At 36.0% G+C, this 17,060-nt stretch overlaps 1 protein-coding gene across 8 annotated transcripts in view; it reads left to right on the top strand.

Annotated features, from left to right (window-relative positions):
- UTRN (utrophin) overlaps positions 1–17,060 on the top strand; it is a 501,645-nt gene that overhangs the window by 318,602 nt on the left and 165,983 nt on the right. The window contains exon 1 of one of the 8 annotated variants that reach the window (XM_059941064.1): positions 15,406–15,838. The exons of the other annotated variants lie outside the window; for them this stretch is intronic. Coding sequence (XP_059797047.1) covers positions 15,788–15,838 — 51 coding nt within the window. The 5' untranslated portion in view covers positions 15,406–15,787. Of the gene's footprint in view, positions 1–15,405; positions 15,839–17,060 lie in introns of those variants that run through there. 8 annotated transcript variants of the gene reach the window in all.

Here is a 17,060-nt window from a genome sequence, read left to right as displayed (position 1 = left end):
AGTTGTGTGTGTGTTGTTATCTCCAGCATTTGTCTTTCTTTAGCTCTAAATTCTTATGTCTAACTGCTTACTAGATATTTCAATTGGTGATTTCACAGACCCTTTAAAAACCCAAATGCATGTCTCTTACTGTAGTCCTTTGTTTGCTTAATCTTGCCCGGTTACCCAAGACAGAAATTTAGGCATCCTTCTTGAAGACTTTCTCTCTATCATTTGCCACATGCAGGCAATCCAATACCAAGTCCTATTGCTTCTTACTTTTTTTTCTTGTCTTATTGCTTTTACTGCCAGTATTTCTTTAATCACAAAACCATATGAACAGGCAAGGTACGGTGGCAGGTGTTGTATTAGGGCTGTCTGCAGGAAGCCGCTATGGGAGTTGCTAGGTAGAGGGAGGGGGCGCTTAACCAAGTCTTGAGATTGTCAAAGCATACTTTCTAGAAGTTACCATCTGTAGAAAGGAAAATGTGTTGGCATTAACCTGGCCAAAGGGGCATGAAGCATTATCAGGGGAATGTGAAAGAGGGGCTATTTCCAGGAAAGACTCCAGCATGTGCCAGAAATTATGCGGGCAACATTAAGATAAAGCTATAAAATCTAACACTAAAAAGGAGTTTAAGAAAAGCGGTTTAGCAAAGAAACTATTTTAGGTTAAAAAAAAGAAGAGAAAACTAAAAGAGTCATGATCATTACATTTGAATAGAGGAAGGATCATCTTTTGAAAATGTGAGTTTGTTCTGTGATATCAGCAGAAGGGGAAGATAAGACATATCACGAGGCACCTTTTTCTCCCCTCTTTAATGTAAGGAAGAAATTTTGGAATCCGACGCATTGACAGGCAGTTCTTCATTGTGTCAGAGGTTCATATAGAAATTGGGAAATACTTATCAAGTTTATTTTAGGTGGAATCATCATACTGATTATTATAATGATCATACTACTAATAATATAATTATGGTAAATCACTGTATTAACTGAATCATTATATAAATGTAGATGAGAGAACCCTCTAAAATCCACTGCAAACATCCTTTGCTATATTACTAAAGAACCTCAGAAACTTTATGGTTTACTGTTAAGCTTGAAAGTATTTGCAAGAATAGACTACTTAATAGACAAAGTCTAAACTTTCTTTTGCACCTATTTTCTGAACAGGTATCATAAATGAAATTTATATATTTATTCTCAACTAAGATTATTAGCTTATGATTTCCTGAGAAATTGCCAGAAAAAGAATGACTTACTTTATTTTTATATTCCTTAAAGAGCATCTTGCAACATCCAGATTTGAGTCAGGGAGACATATAATCATGAGCACAGTTTATATTTATTTGTTCAAAGCTCTGGTCTCATGAAAATTGCTATATGAATACTTGTTTTAACAACTGTTATTATTAGGGGTTTGTATGAAAGTCTGCCAACATGGTCCCAATATTTATATTATAGATCAAAATGTTTTTAAAAGAGCTGCTTCTCAACTGTGATCTTTGTTGTTTTTGCAATCCAAAATGTACTGGAGTTATTTTCATTTAATGCAGTTGAAGTAGTTTGTATTGCCAGTTTTTTTTTTTCCCCCTTTTTTATTTAAAGACCAAAAGTTCTTGGACAAAGACTTTCTATTTCAGACTAATAAGTAAGTAAAGTAAAATAAGAGAATTTTTTTTTCTGGAATAGAGGAGGATGAATTAATAAAAATTACATCCTTAAATGTTAGTATCTTAGTGATACTAACACATTCTCACCAATGATAATAACGGATTATTGAAATTATTCTTTGGTCCTAAGGTAGTCATAGATTCTGGATATTATACTAAGTGATATAACAAAATACTAATTTTAGAGTTTGAGTTTGTCTTGCTTTCAGTAAATTCCGTTAAGCAGAACTCAGTTCATAAGGCAAAAATACTCAAGATCTGAATAATATTTCCATGAATAAGGTAATTAATTTGTGATTGGTCCATTTTATGCTTTTAGGTTCACAGAAATCTTATTGCTCAGGAATCTTGACACAGGCAGTGCAGGTGTTTACATGAATACAAAATTAGCAACTGTATTTAGCTGTAATTAAAATCTAGTACGGTATGTAAAACCTGTTTGCCTTTGACTGGAACTTATTCCAAGTTAATGAGATCTCAAACAAGGCATAGAGTGTATGTCCCTTTTTGAAAAGATGGTATTTTCCTAATGAGTGTCTGTGTGTGGGTTAGCCAATTTTGACTTAGTTAAAAACCTGCAAAAGCATGGTTTGAACTTCTTTTTTAATCATAGCTAATTTTCCTTTAAATTTATACTACTTGTACAAATACCCTGTATTAGGAGCCAGGAAATTTCACAGGTGTGGATTTAATTTGTAGTGTGGGTCCACAGAGGTTTAAATATTGTATAAAGCTTCAGTTTTTTTTCTTAGTTGGCCTAGTCATGTTTAGATCTTCTTTCTAGTCATTTCTCTTTAACTTCCTGCTAATCTGATATCATTTTCGCCATAATCAATTTCTTTTTTTCATGCGATCTTTTGTTTTTTTAACCCTAATCCCAGGAGGTAAAATATATTTTGAGGTATTTGGGAGGAATGTTTTTAAATTTCTGTGTTCTGTGTTTGCTTTCCTCCCTCTCAGACAAGTTGCAGTGCTTATGGCTCAATCCCAACTGTTTTATGAAGTAGTGACAGAAGGTCAGTTTAGAGATAAAATGTCACAAATCTACCCACTTCCTCCACCCTCTCAAGGAACTCCAGAACTTTCCATTTTCTTATCTTTTAACTGGAAATTATTTCTTTGTTTTTAGAAAATTTTAAAGACACTGATACAATATCCCCAATCCATAAAGAAGGAGATCTTTTTCTAATAGGGCAGTTGTTTATTCTGAGTATAAAGGGTAGTCACCTTTAGAATTAGGGGAATAAATATTGGTATGATTTTATTATATTGACTTCCCTGCATAAGTTACATTTACAACTGTGTGATGTATTATGGGATGTGCTTCTTAAATAGATGTTCTGTAATGAAGAAAATTTTGACTCTGAGCCTAGTTTAATAATTTTTGCTCCTCAATTTACATAGACTAACTTTTGATTTCCCCATGGAGTCTATCAGAACCCAAAGCACTCTTTTTCAGTAGCTCTTCCATCCAACATAATCATACAGCTTTAGTGAAGATCATAGCACATTGTCCTGGAGAATTTGTTGATGCATGGAGGTAAAGTATAAGGCAAAAGTTAAAGGTACTGTGTCATCAAAGACTCTTGTTTCTCTCAGAGAATGATGAGGTCTAGAAAGTAAAATGAGTGGTCACCATTTTAGAATTAGAGAGTTTCATGGAAGAAATGGGGAGGGGACTTCAAAAGTGGAAGTTTAAGTTTTGATTTATCAGAAAGAACTGGAAAATAATATGTTTTAAGGGAACTACCCAAGGTCTAGGTTCAAGTTAAAAGTATTGGCTGCAGGAAAAACAGGAAGAAAATGAGTTTAACTTTGTCCAGTGACGAGTAGGTTGAATTGGATAGTTTTGTTGGAAATATGCAAGTTTCCATTTATTTTATAAATAACTGGGTTTTATTAAAGATTTATGTCCTGAGACTGGATCAGAAATTGTACTGCTGTATACTTATACATACATGCATGTGTACACTTTTCAAAATTACGTTTTGCATGTACCGTTGAGTTTCTAGTGTCTATGGCTTGCCATGTTTGTGGTTTAGTTAATTATTTTCATCATCTTCCTGAAAAGAGAAAAATCAGTAGGAAACTTTTCTCTTTAATATGGTGTCACATATGACTATAATTTATTTTTACATTTGCATAAGAGGGATACATGTGAATAAAGCATGGCCCCATAATTGCTGAAGAAAATCAGTGCCATTTAGGAAAAGCAAAACCCTATAGAACCAGGTACAAAACTCAGTGTTAATTAAGAAAAAATTCCTAATCTTCATCCTTGTCAAGTGACAAAAATAATACCATTTAGTAAGTTTGATGTCCTTTATTCAAGGGAAGCAGTCCATGGATTAGGAGAGTACAGTGCCTCACAAGCAATGGGGCGCTCTTCCTGAGGGATCTGTGGCAGAAGTGAGTTGTATTGCATTTAGAAGAGGCAGTGGGGAAACAAGGACATGGTTAGCTAGGAGGTCGGGATTTTCTTATAAGGCTAAAAGGTCCCGTTTTCTAGAGGAAGGTAAGCTAGCTGTGGCTGATTGTGATTGGTGTATGCTGTTTCCTTGATATGAGGTGTTTCCCATAAGTGCAAGCTGACTTAGGTTCAGATTTGTGACCTGGGTTGGGCCACTGGGGTGGCCTCCATTTTGTGGGTCCCAATATACGTATTATCTTTATCATCCTCTTACACTGTTTTAAATGAACTCTAAAATTAGTTTTGAAAAAGTCTCTCTGACTAGTTCTCTGACTTGGACCTTGCACCTAGTTCAATTTGAAAATAGAGAAAACACGAGGATTTAGGTAAATGACACAAATATGATCCACGTGGTAGATGGTACTTTGCAGTATTAACAAGGTAGTTAATACAAGTCAACAAGGTAGGTTGGCCCTCGCTCTTTGATTAATAACAGGAGACAAAATATTAAGGGTTAGAGCAAATAAGTATGAATCTGAAGAAAATAAAATAAAATGAACCAGAGAAAGCAGCCTTAAAGTTGGTAATTAACAAATTCGTGCTGAATAGAGGGGATGTTGGGGATTAAGGGAAAAAAATGCGGGGGGAGGGAGACATGTAGAAAGCTGTGTTGGTCAGTGTTCTCAGTTGCTGGGAGCATGGTCCTGACTGGCAGCAAGTGGGAGATGCCCATAGGTTGACTGCTAGAGAGAGGAGGAGGGAGAAAGCACCTCTTTAAAAAAATGTACGTCAAAATGGTGTTCATTGGTCCATCACATTGAATCAACACACCTTTATTGAAAACATTATTTAGCACACGCTAGGGGGGCACATTTCTCTTATTCTTTGAACTTGAAAACTTTTTCTTGTTGATCTTTAATATGGCTCATTGAACAGATTCTGTTTTACCTGATTAAATAAATGGTAACAAGACTTAGGTCGACTTCTATTTTACCGTACATACTTAACAGTTCACTTTGTCAAATTTCTACCCCCTGTACAAGATTAAGAAAATTAGTGAAATGTAATTTATTCAGCTTGAAAAGTTACTGAGGCATATATTTTCCCACCTTCTTAACCATCATTTATTTGTTAGAAGCATTCCCTGAAGTGTATGATGGGTCAACGTTTTTTTTTTTTGCCTAAGTCCAGTAAAATCAAAGCATTATTTAATTTAAAATGTTATAAATCATGTGCATGTTAATGTTCTCTTCTTAACATTTAATTGGAGATCTTTTTTCTCAGCTCACCAAAATGTTTCTAGGTTCCTCTGTGGCTGTCTGGTATTTGAACAGAGAGGCAACTAATTAGAATAATAGAACAGCATGATTGTCATTCCTGCATTTTTATAGGTTTTTTTAAAGGGGTTTTTTAAAGGAATCTGTGCCAAAAATGTATTACATTACTAAATATAAGATCCATACTCTTCCTTAAGGCACTTTTTCACCTCGCTATCTAGACACTCCTTCATTCTCTATCATAATACGAGTCAAGAAGTCAGTTGTTTTACCAAGTTAAAAAAAAAAAACTCTCATGCATAACAATTCAAACTGCTAAAACAAATATATCAGGGGGTGACTTTTAATTTGACAGAAGATTTTCTACATTACAAAAGAATTTCCTGAAGATTACATTAAATAGACAACTCCCTTAGAGTGCTGAGAATCAAATCAAAGAATGTTCCAAGTTTTAAACATGTTCTTTTATGGGCACACCAGTTCCTAATATTCATGTGTAAATGGAAGCTATTCACATGTGTGTCCCAGTGTGAGGGGTAAGTGAAAACTGGTGAATTGCTAATGTTGGAAAAATAGTCAAGATGGTTTAGTCTACTCTTGCTATATACTATTTTACTCTTTGTCCAGCTAACCTCTCATCCTTTCATCTCACTCCCAGAGGAGTGGGTGGGATGGGGAAGTGAAATCTCTCTCTAAGAAGCATACTCTGTGGAAAGAGAGGAGACTATTAAATAACACTAAATTTGGTTTTGGTTTTTTTTTTCCTTTCTATTCTAGTTATTAGTACCCTTAGATTGAAATAATCTATATTTGTCACTCAAGGAAGTTTTTAGTAAATTGATCTATTTAATTGATCTATTTATTGGATCCTTAAAGCCCATAGGATTTATAGCAGTCATTTCTGCGAATTGTGAATCTGCTCACATTTGTTTTTCGTGAAATCGTGGAAGGCTTTTCCTTGTATTTTCATGGATAGCTCTGAATGTGAGCTCCTTCAAAGTAATACTTTCATGGCTTTTTTTTTAAGTGGTAACTATTATCTGTACCTGGTACCTTGTACCTAGTACCACATAATAGTTGCCTGAATAAAGGACAAAATATATTGCAATTGTTAGACTTTATTTTACCTCTGCTGTTTCACTTAATCTCAACACAAATCTATGCAGTTGGGTTATTATTAGAATACTCACCTTATGTGGAAATAAGTGGACTTGAAGACAACTGTCGCCCAGTGTCATACAGTGAGTTGACTTTAGACTTGCCATGTTGTCATTGACTCATGTACCATTCACTGGCTCTTCCTCCCATTCTCCCCTCGGTAATACAAATTAAAAAACTACAATCTTTTATTCTAATTATTGTGAAACTATACCAGTCATTCATTCATTCATTATTTTGCAGTTATAGTACAGTGTAAGTAGTTCACTATGACGACCCATTCCTCATTTGTTTGGAAAATTCACCAAGACCAGGAGGGAGAGACTTCAGAGGGGGAAATACATACAATTTGGAGATAAGCTCTATTTTGTTTTAATGTTAAAATTTAACTTTTTATCCCGTTGCAGTATTTACTCAACTGTCAGTAAAATGATAAATCTTCTACCTCATTTCACAAGAGGGCAGCACTTTCTTTTAAAATTTAAAGTATGACTCAAGAAATAAAGTCAAATTAACTTTTTCTATCTTGAAGTTAAACTTGAGTGGTTTACAGAAGGACTAGCACCTCTCTTTCTTTGGGGAAATTTATGAGTCAGATACGTACAAAATTTTAGAGTAACTTGGGATCCTTTCTGAAAATGGAAAGATGGATTAAAGCAACCCCTAGAATTTTTTACTTGAAAGTTGAATTAGATGAACTCCTTTAGTAACTTTGTAATTGTATAAGAGTCTACCAAGATCATGACTTTCTCTTCAATTATAAAATCACATTAAGGGTGTATCATTTTAGTAAATTCTAATTGTTTTACTCTTGTCAATTAAAAACTGTTTATTGAACAATGGCCATATGTTAAGCAGTCTACAGGTCATTTGAGGCACAAATTAACTTTTTCTCCTTCTCTCAAAGAGCTTACTCCCTAATGAGGTGAAAGGAAAGGTAAAACAAATTCACAAAATAACCTCTAGACAAAACAAGCTATGTGTAAGTAAAGTACAGGATAATAGTGCAGCATAATGGAGATAGCCAATGTGGAAAGGAAGTTATTGAGTTAAAGCTATAGTTCAGGGCTTTGAGTAGAGGGTGGAAATTGAATTGGAACTTGATGGCTGGATAAAATTTGGACAGATAGAAAAAAAGGAGGCTGTTATTTAAGAGAAAAGAATCCTATCAACAGAGAAAAAGGCAAGTATGTATTAGAGAAAGTTAGAAAAGCACATCCTTGAGAATATTGTGAGGAAATAACACCTGGAATGTATAGCAAGGCCACTAGCCACATGTGACTATTTACAGTTAAATTAAAATTAACTAAAATTAAACAAAATCAAAATGTAGTTCCTCAGTCACACTAGCCACATTTCAAGTATTCGATAACCATACTACTCTTTTGGACATCAAAGATAGAGAATATTTCCACCATTGCAGAAAGTTCTATTGAACAGTGCTACATTACAGTTTAGATATTTTGGGGTTGGGATTTGGAGAGCCATTAAATAAAAATAGAAGGGCTGATATGATAGTATCAAGAACTTTTGGTAAAAGTGGCAATATGTTCGAAAAAAATGAGATCAGTTTTATTATTTGGCTTTCTTGTTAATTATAAAGGCATCTCGGAAGCAATATTCCAAAAAGGTTTTGTGCAGTAGCAACACCACTTGGGTATTTGTTTAGCCTCCCAAGGTTATAATTTTGATGCCAGGACTCCTTTTATAAGCATAAATACTAGATTCGGTGTTGTGCTTTCAAAGGCTGTATTACTACAATCGTCTCGTAGTTTTATTTTAAAGTTAAAACACCTGCCAGATCAAATTTTGGGTTTAAATTGTGCTCTAAACCCTTGGCTTGACAATATTTAATATGGAGCTAGAGATTATAAACCTCCTTCAACTATTTGATATAGCCTTAAACAAGAAGTTGCCAGATCTTGGTATCCCAATGTTGCTTAACCTGTACTGGTACATTTCCTGCAGTATTTTGTTAGAGCATCAAGGATACCTTCTCCAGACACAACAAGCAGGACAGGGTCCACGGTCTTTTCTCTCTCACTACTGTAACTTAGATCCATGAAAGAAATTGCTGTTTGTATTTGCAGCACCTCTTAAACCATTAGTGAGCCCTGATACTCAAATCTCTCTGCCAACCTACTAGGTAGGATCACTTAGCCCAGTTTGAAAGATGAAGCCATACTTCAATTGCCTTGAACAAATCAGGCTAGACCTTTTTTGGGTGTATATCAATGGATTTTATAAGCCTTCCCCAATTTTTTGTACCATTAGAATATCACAGTATTAGATGACAATAGGAGTACTGGTTTCCTTAGGAAGAGAATAGCTTGAATTGTATAATGCTTATTTAGACACAAAGTTATTACTTAAATAAGCTGGAGTTACTAGTTATAGAGTAACTTATGAGAACAAAAAGGCTTTGTCTCTGTCTCTTTTAGAAAAGTTTACCATTGACCAGCCCACTGCTGCTGAAGGCTTGTTTCTGTTGAGGGCTGATTTGCTAGAATGTCAGACCATCTGGCACCTCAAAGCTTCTGAAGCTTTCAGAGACAAAAATGATTGTCTCCGGTGGCATTTACTTTCAGATCTAATGAGGCCACCATTTTTTAATAGCTATCTACCTAGAAAGATAAATGTGTTTTCCTTGGGAATTTTCCATCTATTTCTTGACTTAATTTTGTGTGGAAAACGTACCACGTGCCCATGGTAAAATGTTCACACACTAGAAAAGACAAAAGAAAGGGTCCCATTCTAGGCACTGGTATTTCCAATCCTTCTCTCAGAGGTAACCGTCATTGCTATTTTCTTATCTCAGTCCAGAAATATTGTCTGTATGTCATATATTGTACCTTAACATAACTACATCAATCTCAATATATATATATGTATACACACAGACACACACATATATATTAGAGATTACTTCTTATCAGCACATAACTACCATCACCCTCTTTCCCATAGCTGTACAGCATTCCTTTGTGGGACTCCACCATAATTTATTTACATGGTTACCTACTGATGGACATTTAGATTGTTTTCAGCTTTTTGCTACGTCAGATATGACTTACTGAGCATCTTTGTACATATGTGTGTACGCATGCTTGCAAATTAAATTCCTAGAGGTAGAATTTCTGACTCAAAGTTTATATGCATTTTACTGTTTGATGAATATTGCTAAATGATCCCCAGCCCCAAGTTAGGCAGATTTTTAAAAGTCAACTCTCTGCTTTTAATAATCTCCAGGAAATGTAATGGCTTAACTTAATGCTATCAAACATAGGAATTCCTCATTCTCTAGTCAGCCTACAGATTTTATTATGAGCTGCATAACGCATTGTCTGGGTTCACTGTCTATAGAGTACTTTTTTGAAACTTTTTGGGACAGAAACAAAGACATAATGGAGAACTCGTTGCTTAGTGTAAATATATGAGGGAATGGAGATAAAGGTACAGAAAGTAAATAAAAGTAAAGATTCTCAGGGGGAAAAAAAGGATGATTGTACTCTATGACTTTGAGGGGAGCCATATTTGTAAGCATAAATGGTTCATGTGATAAGTGTATTGACTGGTTATTGTTGAGACTAGTGAGGGTGGATCATGCTTAAGGAGTCGAAGTAGGTTTGGGGTGTGATTTTGCAGAGAATTCCAAATGGGACGCTAAGCAGGAAGATGGCAGGAACATGGATCAGAGTTGAAGCAGTAACTCAGCTCTGAATGGATGGGCCTGCAAGCATCACAAAAGCCCTGCTTCTTTTATACACGTAAGCATAGCTGATCTCACTGAGTAAGTCTGAACTTCTTCGGGGTTCACTGAATGTCCAGTTTTTTAAATACATATTCAGATTGTAGAAACACTGCCCTCCTGAGAAGAGTACCAATGTGTTACTTAGGAGTGAAAACAGCACCTTCAATTTTGATTTATCTTGACACATTCGTTGTTATTAGTAAAATTTGTATTTCGATTTTGGCTTTAATTTTCTCAATCTGGGGAGCTGAGGAAAGTTGGAAAACCCTTAGAAAATCTTCAAGGACCTTCTCCAAAGCCCTGTGCAATTTGGTTGCGTATCCCACAGGCTTGTGCTGTCAGTACACATCTGGAATTGTGAGGCTCGGCCGTATGAGATGGTTTCACTCTTGTCTGATGCTGCGTATTTTTAGGAAGGATATGGTTTTGAAACATTAACGTATCTTGGCATTATTTTTAGTCACCTAATAAAGTGCTGTCTGAATCATTAAATATCTAGAAGGTTGCTCAAGGCTGACCCCTGCACCTGCTTGGCTAATTCAGAAGCAGATCAGCTGGCATTTTTCTTCCTCCATCCCCACCGCACCCATCCACTCCCCTTAAGAAAAAAAAGCTCTTTGTGCCTTTAAAAATGTCTAGTAGAGTCTTCTGGGCGTAGGTTATGGAAATACTTATAGAATCTTTTTCTTATGAATTATAATTTTTATTTCCCAATTGCTACCTGCATAATTATCAGAATAGATGACATTATTGAAGAGATGAACATTAAAAATAACTCCTTGTGTACAAAGCATATTGCCTGAACTTCCTGGGATAAAAGGAGAGTTCCGCTTTTCATCAGGGGGCCCAGGCCTCCATTTTAGACTGAACCTTCTGCCCTTTAGGGCTGTATATTACTTTAAATAGCTACCAGCTGACAGACTTGGTTGCTGGCTGATGTTAACTAGAAAGCTATAATGTAGTCTCCCCTTAATAGAACCACAGCGGCAGTAGACAATGGATTGAAATCTCAGATCATGATTGGGGTGTAGAGTCTATGTTGGTTTTAAAATAAACCCCAAGTTAGAAAAGTTATGAAAAAGATAATTGTGTATATTCCTTTCAAAGCCATTATAATCTGGATCTTTCCTTAAGTCTGAATGGGTTTATAATAAGTAAATTTTTCTACCCATGCCTGAAGCTCTTCAATTTGAATAAAGCCATGATGTACTGATTTATTTGTAGTCACCTATTGACCTCCATATGCTTTGCTTTAGAGGCTCCCAAGAAGCCTTTCTTTTCTTTTCTTTTTGTTCTTTATCTTGACCAATATAAAGAGAAACCTGTTAGGTTTTGCATAGAAAACATACTTTGTCTTTACAGTGTTTATAAATGTGAAGTTTATGTTTAGTGAGAAGGGTACTTTAGGATCCACTGTATGGGTAAGGCATAAATTGTTTTCCAGCAAAGCATTTAGACTTCTCTTTTTGCTTATATTTGACTGAACCTTAAAGAATGTCTTCTTGCCTTGATGAAATTGCTAAATAAGTAAGTCATCTTTTAACAAATTAAATGAAATATAGTTTTTAAGTGTAAGAAGTTTTTAAATTAACCTAGCCTTTGAAAGTTTTTGCCAAAGCCGTATATACATTTAGGTCTCTTCATTTTGGCAGTGGAATGTGGTTTTTATTAAGTAATTTAGGTTTAGATTTTACTGATTCCTTTATTGAGTTTTCCTGTGCTTCTCTCTGGTTCTGTAACCTCTTTCTCATGGAACTATGTTGTCTATGTTTGAGGCATGGTTTATTTAACTGGAGAATCTTAGGATAGTCAGTGTTTGTTGATCTGTTACAAACAGATTGATAGTATTATATTATGTTTATTCCACTTCTCGAAGGTTTAGTGCACAATTTATTTGCACACTAGTTTAGACTGGCAAAATGTCAACTACTTCAAATTTCATCATCCAATTTACTAAGTCTCTCTAGTGATGCAGTGCTTTCACTGGGGGCCTGTATTTTTTGTTTTAATGATTACAGAATTACAGGAGATAATTTATCGAAGAGGTACTTGGTTTAAAAAAAAGAAAGGGCTATGGAGATGTAAGGAATATTACCAAGAGGTTATTTTGTATACAGAGTTTAAACTGAGAAAGTATTCCTATTTATAGATATCAAACACAAATACATAATAAAATGTGCTCACAGTTATAAAAACAATTCACATTTACATTTTACAAGTCTTTCTTCTAATGTGTCACTCAGTTATCAAAGAGCACAGTACTTTTTGAATAATATATTAAGTGTTTAGCTATTTGAATTTTATGGAATATCTTTGGACTTTTACATAAATAAGTTGTCTATTGTTAATGTCAGTTATACCTCAATTTAAAAAAATAACATTTTTAGTTGCTTTCCAGTGTTTTAGTGAGGATATAGTTACCCTCTTATTAAAATTAGGTGAGCATTTAAACATTTTTTCTTTTGAATGGTTCCATGTGGATCCACTGAGTATTTTCCTCCATTTTTCTCCTGAAAAGGGTGTCATCATAGCTAGGTTCATCTGTATCTTCCTAGTTTTTGATATTTTATAACTGTGAGTAGGGAGCTTTATTTAAGTATTCCCTTTTCTCCCCAAGCAGAGGATGTCAGTCCTGAGAATGGGTATCGAGCATTTGCAGGGAGCATCAGGGAGGCGAGTGGCTGGCAGAGGCTCTGACTTCTGGACACTCCACTCTAGAATTCCATGTGAGAACATACTTTTCCTCTCTTTCCTTATGCTGTCTTTATCTCTTCTAGGACTGAAGTGCCAATCATGCTGATAAAGTTTCCCCTGCTCTTGTCTTTTGGGAAGATTCCCTAATACACTGCTTCTTTTCCCTGATAAAGAAGGGAATCTTGTATCTAAGGATACAAGATATTCGGAGCTCTAATGATACCATTCTTGTCTTGGTATAAGAACCCTCTAAACATAAGACTGTTTTTAAGAGAAAGACTGTGGTACTCTCTGTTGTTACAGAGAGTTGTTATTTCATTCGCTCTTCTGATATGTGCATGGGGGGTTGCATGTTTGCACATGTCTCCCATCACAGTCATCCAGCACCCTGGGTGGTAGTTGGAAGTTTGCCCAGCTGAGAAAGATTGTTCTTTTTCTCTCTCTCCTTTATTTATTTTTTTGTGATGGTGGTGCTGGAGGTGGTATTGGTGCTGGTGGTTCCTTTTGTCTTGTATTTATGTAAAAAGTTTATTTGTTGCTGCTGAAAGATCTCAGCATGTGGCCCCAGAGCCCTCCCAGATCTGGGTTGGCCTGGTCAATTTCTGTATAAGTTTCTTCTCTCTGTTTCTGATGATTGGTCTTCATGCTGATGTCAGTGCTTTCTTTCTGGATACAAACTGCACAGATTAATTTTATTTATAAATTTCTGGACAATCAGTTTACCAAACTTGTTTTTGAAATTAGTAGCGTCTATCTATAAATCTGAATTGGGCGCTTTGAGGTGAAACACATTCTGCTAGAAATCTCACAAAGCCAGCTTGCCTCTGGAGACATGTTGGTTTTTATGAATAAATGATGAAAATATTTATGAAAGCTTGTTAAATTTTGTACAGATCCGCATATGTAAAACACATGCTATTTAAATACTGATATGAATAAGTTGAGAATGACGTGGAAAGAAAAATGGTTTGCAAATCCAAAAAATAATAACTACACTGTATACTGTTCCCTGATAGCATTTTGGTTTTTTTCTGTTGTTAATAGAATCTCTTTCTCCATATGAGTGCTAACAATTTTGATATTTAAGTAATTCAAATAGCCTTTTAGGAGATACACATTCTAATATCAGGGTTATTTTTTCCTTTCCTCTATGCCCTGATGCAAAAAAAAAACTTAGTTATATTAAGATTAACATCATTCCATTTGTGAGAGTGTCACTTTTATGAGCATTACATATTTATGATGAAATTCTGCACACAACTAGAGAAATATGTTTCATATGAATATATCTGTCATACTTTTATTGTTATACTAAATAACTATATAATGCAAAAACAAAATCACATTTTTGCCTTGGAATGATGTCCATAGTAGCAGTGCAAATGTCCATAATAGCAGTGGATTCAACTTTTTCTTTGAAAGCATTTAAACTCTTAACACTTTGTAGAAGATAGTGTTTCTCTCGGTGCCAGTAATAATTTAATATCAAAATGGAGGGCACATTTAAAAATAACTGGTTATTACTCATATTTTGAGTAGTTTCTCTTATTAAGTTTTATTTTGGAAACAAGTATATTCCCCACATGAAAACAGTCAATGAGATTAAAAAAAAAAAGCAACTTTCCTTTAAAAGGATTTTCCCCATCCACTTTACTGTCAAAACCTTTTTAGAAAGAATACAATTGACCACACATGTTTTGTTTGATGATTTGTATTGTTCTGTGCACCCAGCCCCTTTTATTTTCTTGGGTGGGCTCCAAAGTGGAATATGGATCTTGTGATCATTCAGGATTGAGATAATTTGAGAGATACTGTACTGCAGTTTGGGGCGGGGAGGTCTCCAGGAAGTGGGAGTGAGCTTCACTTTAAACTGTGTGTGAGGGGTGGTGGAAGGGAGGATGCTGATTAAAATAATAAACAACTGCTGGAAAGAGAAGTGGATTACCACACTCCTGTCAGATCGGCGAGCCAAAGCTGATGAGGCTGCCCTCCCTGCCGCAAACTCTGCAAAGGGGACCATGAGACCTGCTGTTTAAACTTTTCTCCCGGTGGCTAGAACAGCTTTTTCAATAAGTTAGCTCTGTTGCACTGACACAGCATCCCTAAGGCATAGCTTGATTTAGGGAAATGGATTGAAACTAGCTTGGTGGTTACCATAGCAACGCAGGCTGCCAGTGTCTGGGAGAGTGCAAGCCGGTGGTCTCTTGTCCCATGTTTGGGTGTTTCTTCAGACAAGAGTGCCCTCCTTGCTGTTCGAACTCTACATAAGTCATGCTTTTTGAAAACTGGCTCCTTACCCAGGATTTTTTTTTTTTCTTTTTCTTCTTGAAACTAGTCTGAATGGAGGAAGTTGGTAATACTTGGCTCTTTTTTTTTTCTTCTTTTTTTTTTTTTTTTTTTTTTGCCTTCTCTCATGCAAGTTTCCAGGATATAGCTTCTTTTTTGCTTTGTGTAATTGAGAACAAACTCTAAGCTTGGGGCCCAGGAGAGAACAGTTGTGGGCTGCAGGTCATTAGTGAGGTGAACAGAAGGGAATCCTGGGCTTTCCAGAGGAAAAGGAGACCATGCCAGCCTCGTGGAACGCAGCTACCAGAGAACATCCAAGCAGGTCTATTCCTTGCGAACTCTGAAGTCCATGAAATCCTGGACCCACGGTGGGGTGGCTAAAATGTCCCAGCGCAAGCTGCTGCTGTTCATGGACCATAGCTCAAGGGCAAGGCTTGTAAAGGATTTTACAAAGGGTTTTAAAGTATAGCCAGAAAAGATACGGTTTTTAGAAGTTAAACGCTGTTGTCTGAAGGAAGTTTGCCGGAAAGATGTAGGCTTCAAGGGCTACTGGACGATGATTGGTCTGAACTTCAGCTTACGGGAATTGCTGACAAAATTTGAAAAGGTATGCAGAAAGCAGACTTCATCAATGTACTTTTTTCTTTCTTCCTTTTCTTGTCTTTTTTTTTTTTTTTTACTATGCATTTAGATGGCGGATAGTCTATTGATTCTGATTATTTAATATAACTTCTAAGGCATTTGATTTGATATCCTCTTAAAAAATTTTTTTTTCAACTAAAGATCAAGTTAGCAATCTTTCCTTTGGTCAGGAGGGCTTCTCATGATGCCTGTCAGTTTTAGAATTTCACATCAGAAGAGATCCTTTGTACTCAAGTCGGCTGGTAATTTAATTGAAAGTTATTTTGGAAAAAAAAAAAAACCAAGCAGCAACAACACTGGGTTTTCATGCCAAAGTCTGACTTCATCAGGCCTGGGTTCTGTTTTCCATACCCCTCAGGTTTACCTCCCTGCAGTGGCCGACCACTGACTTTTCCAGCCTCTTTTCTGAAGATTCAGTTCTGAGAGTCAGGAGAGGATGCCTCATAGTGACGATGGCACATCTGACCTCAGACTTCTCCTTTTTCTTTCTGGTTCTGTCTGTCTTAAATGTGGAGTGCTTGTGTGCACTGTGGAGCTTTAATGCTTGGATCATTATTTTTGCATTTAGTTCTTTTTTCCATGGGGAAGTTCTTGGCACACTCTAGGACTGAGTCTAGCCTGCCAAAGGCTACCTTACATTTACATTTAAAACAGAAAACCTCCACGTGCTGCTCATGGGCTTCTGCCTTCCTTAGCCTTTGGATGCCAAACACCTATGTTCTTTCAACTTCCCATCTTTAAAGAAAGGAAAGGGATGAAGTACTCTCTGTGCATAAATCAATTACTTATCATTTGTTAAAGATGTACTCTGTGGCTCTCACCACGAATACCCTATGGTTCATTGCAAGTACAAATATAAGCAAGACTGTATTGAGTCATTTACAGAATAATGGGCTTTTTCTTACAAAACCAAAATTGCCCGGGGAAAAAGGCGTAAAACCGTGTCACTTGAAAAGTTTGAAAGCTTTTCCAAAACAATTGCAGTCATTGCTTGCCTCCTGATGGTAGAAACAGTGCAGTGGGAAGAGGGTGGAGAAAGAAGAATTCGCTTCTCCTGGCTGAATGCTCCCTCCTTCCCGGTTCTCTCCCCGCACCCCAACTGTCATAGTAAGGACTGTAACACAGGGTTCACTTTGACCTCTCCCTTTAATATGTTATTAAGCACCTACATTCCTGAGGGTAAAGGA

This window comes from Balaenoptera ricei, chromosome 12 (genome assembly GCF_028023285.1).
Source record: "Balaenoptera ricei isolate mBalRic1 chromosome 12, mBalRic1.hap2, whole genome shotgun sequence".
Lineage (NCBI taxonomy): Eukaryota > Metazoa > Chordata > Mammalia > Artiodactyla > Balaenopteridae > Balaenoptera > Balaenoptera ricei.
The sequence above is the reverse complement of the archived record's forward strand: the minus strand, read 5'-3'. Positions and strand labels throughout refer to the sequence as shown.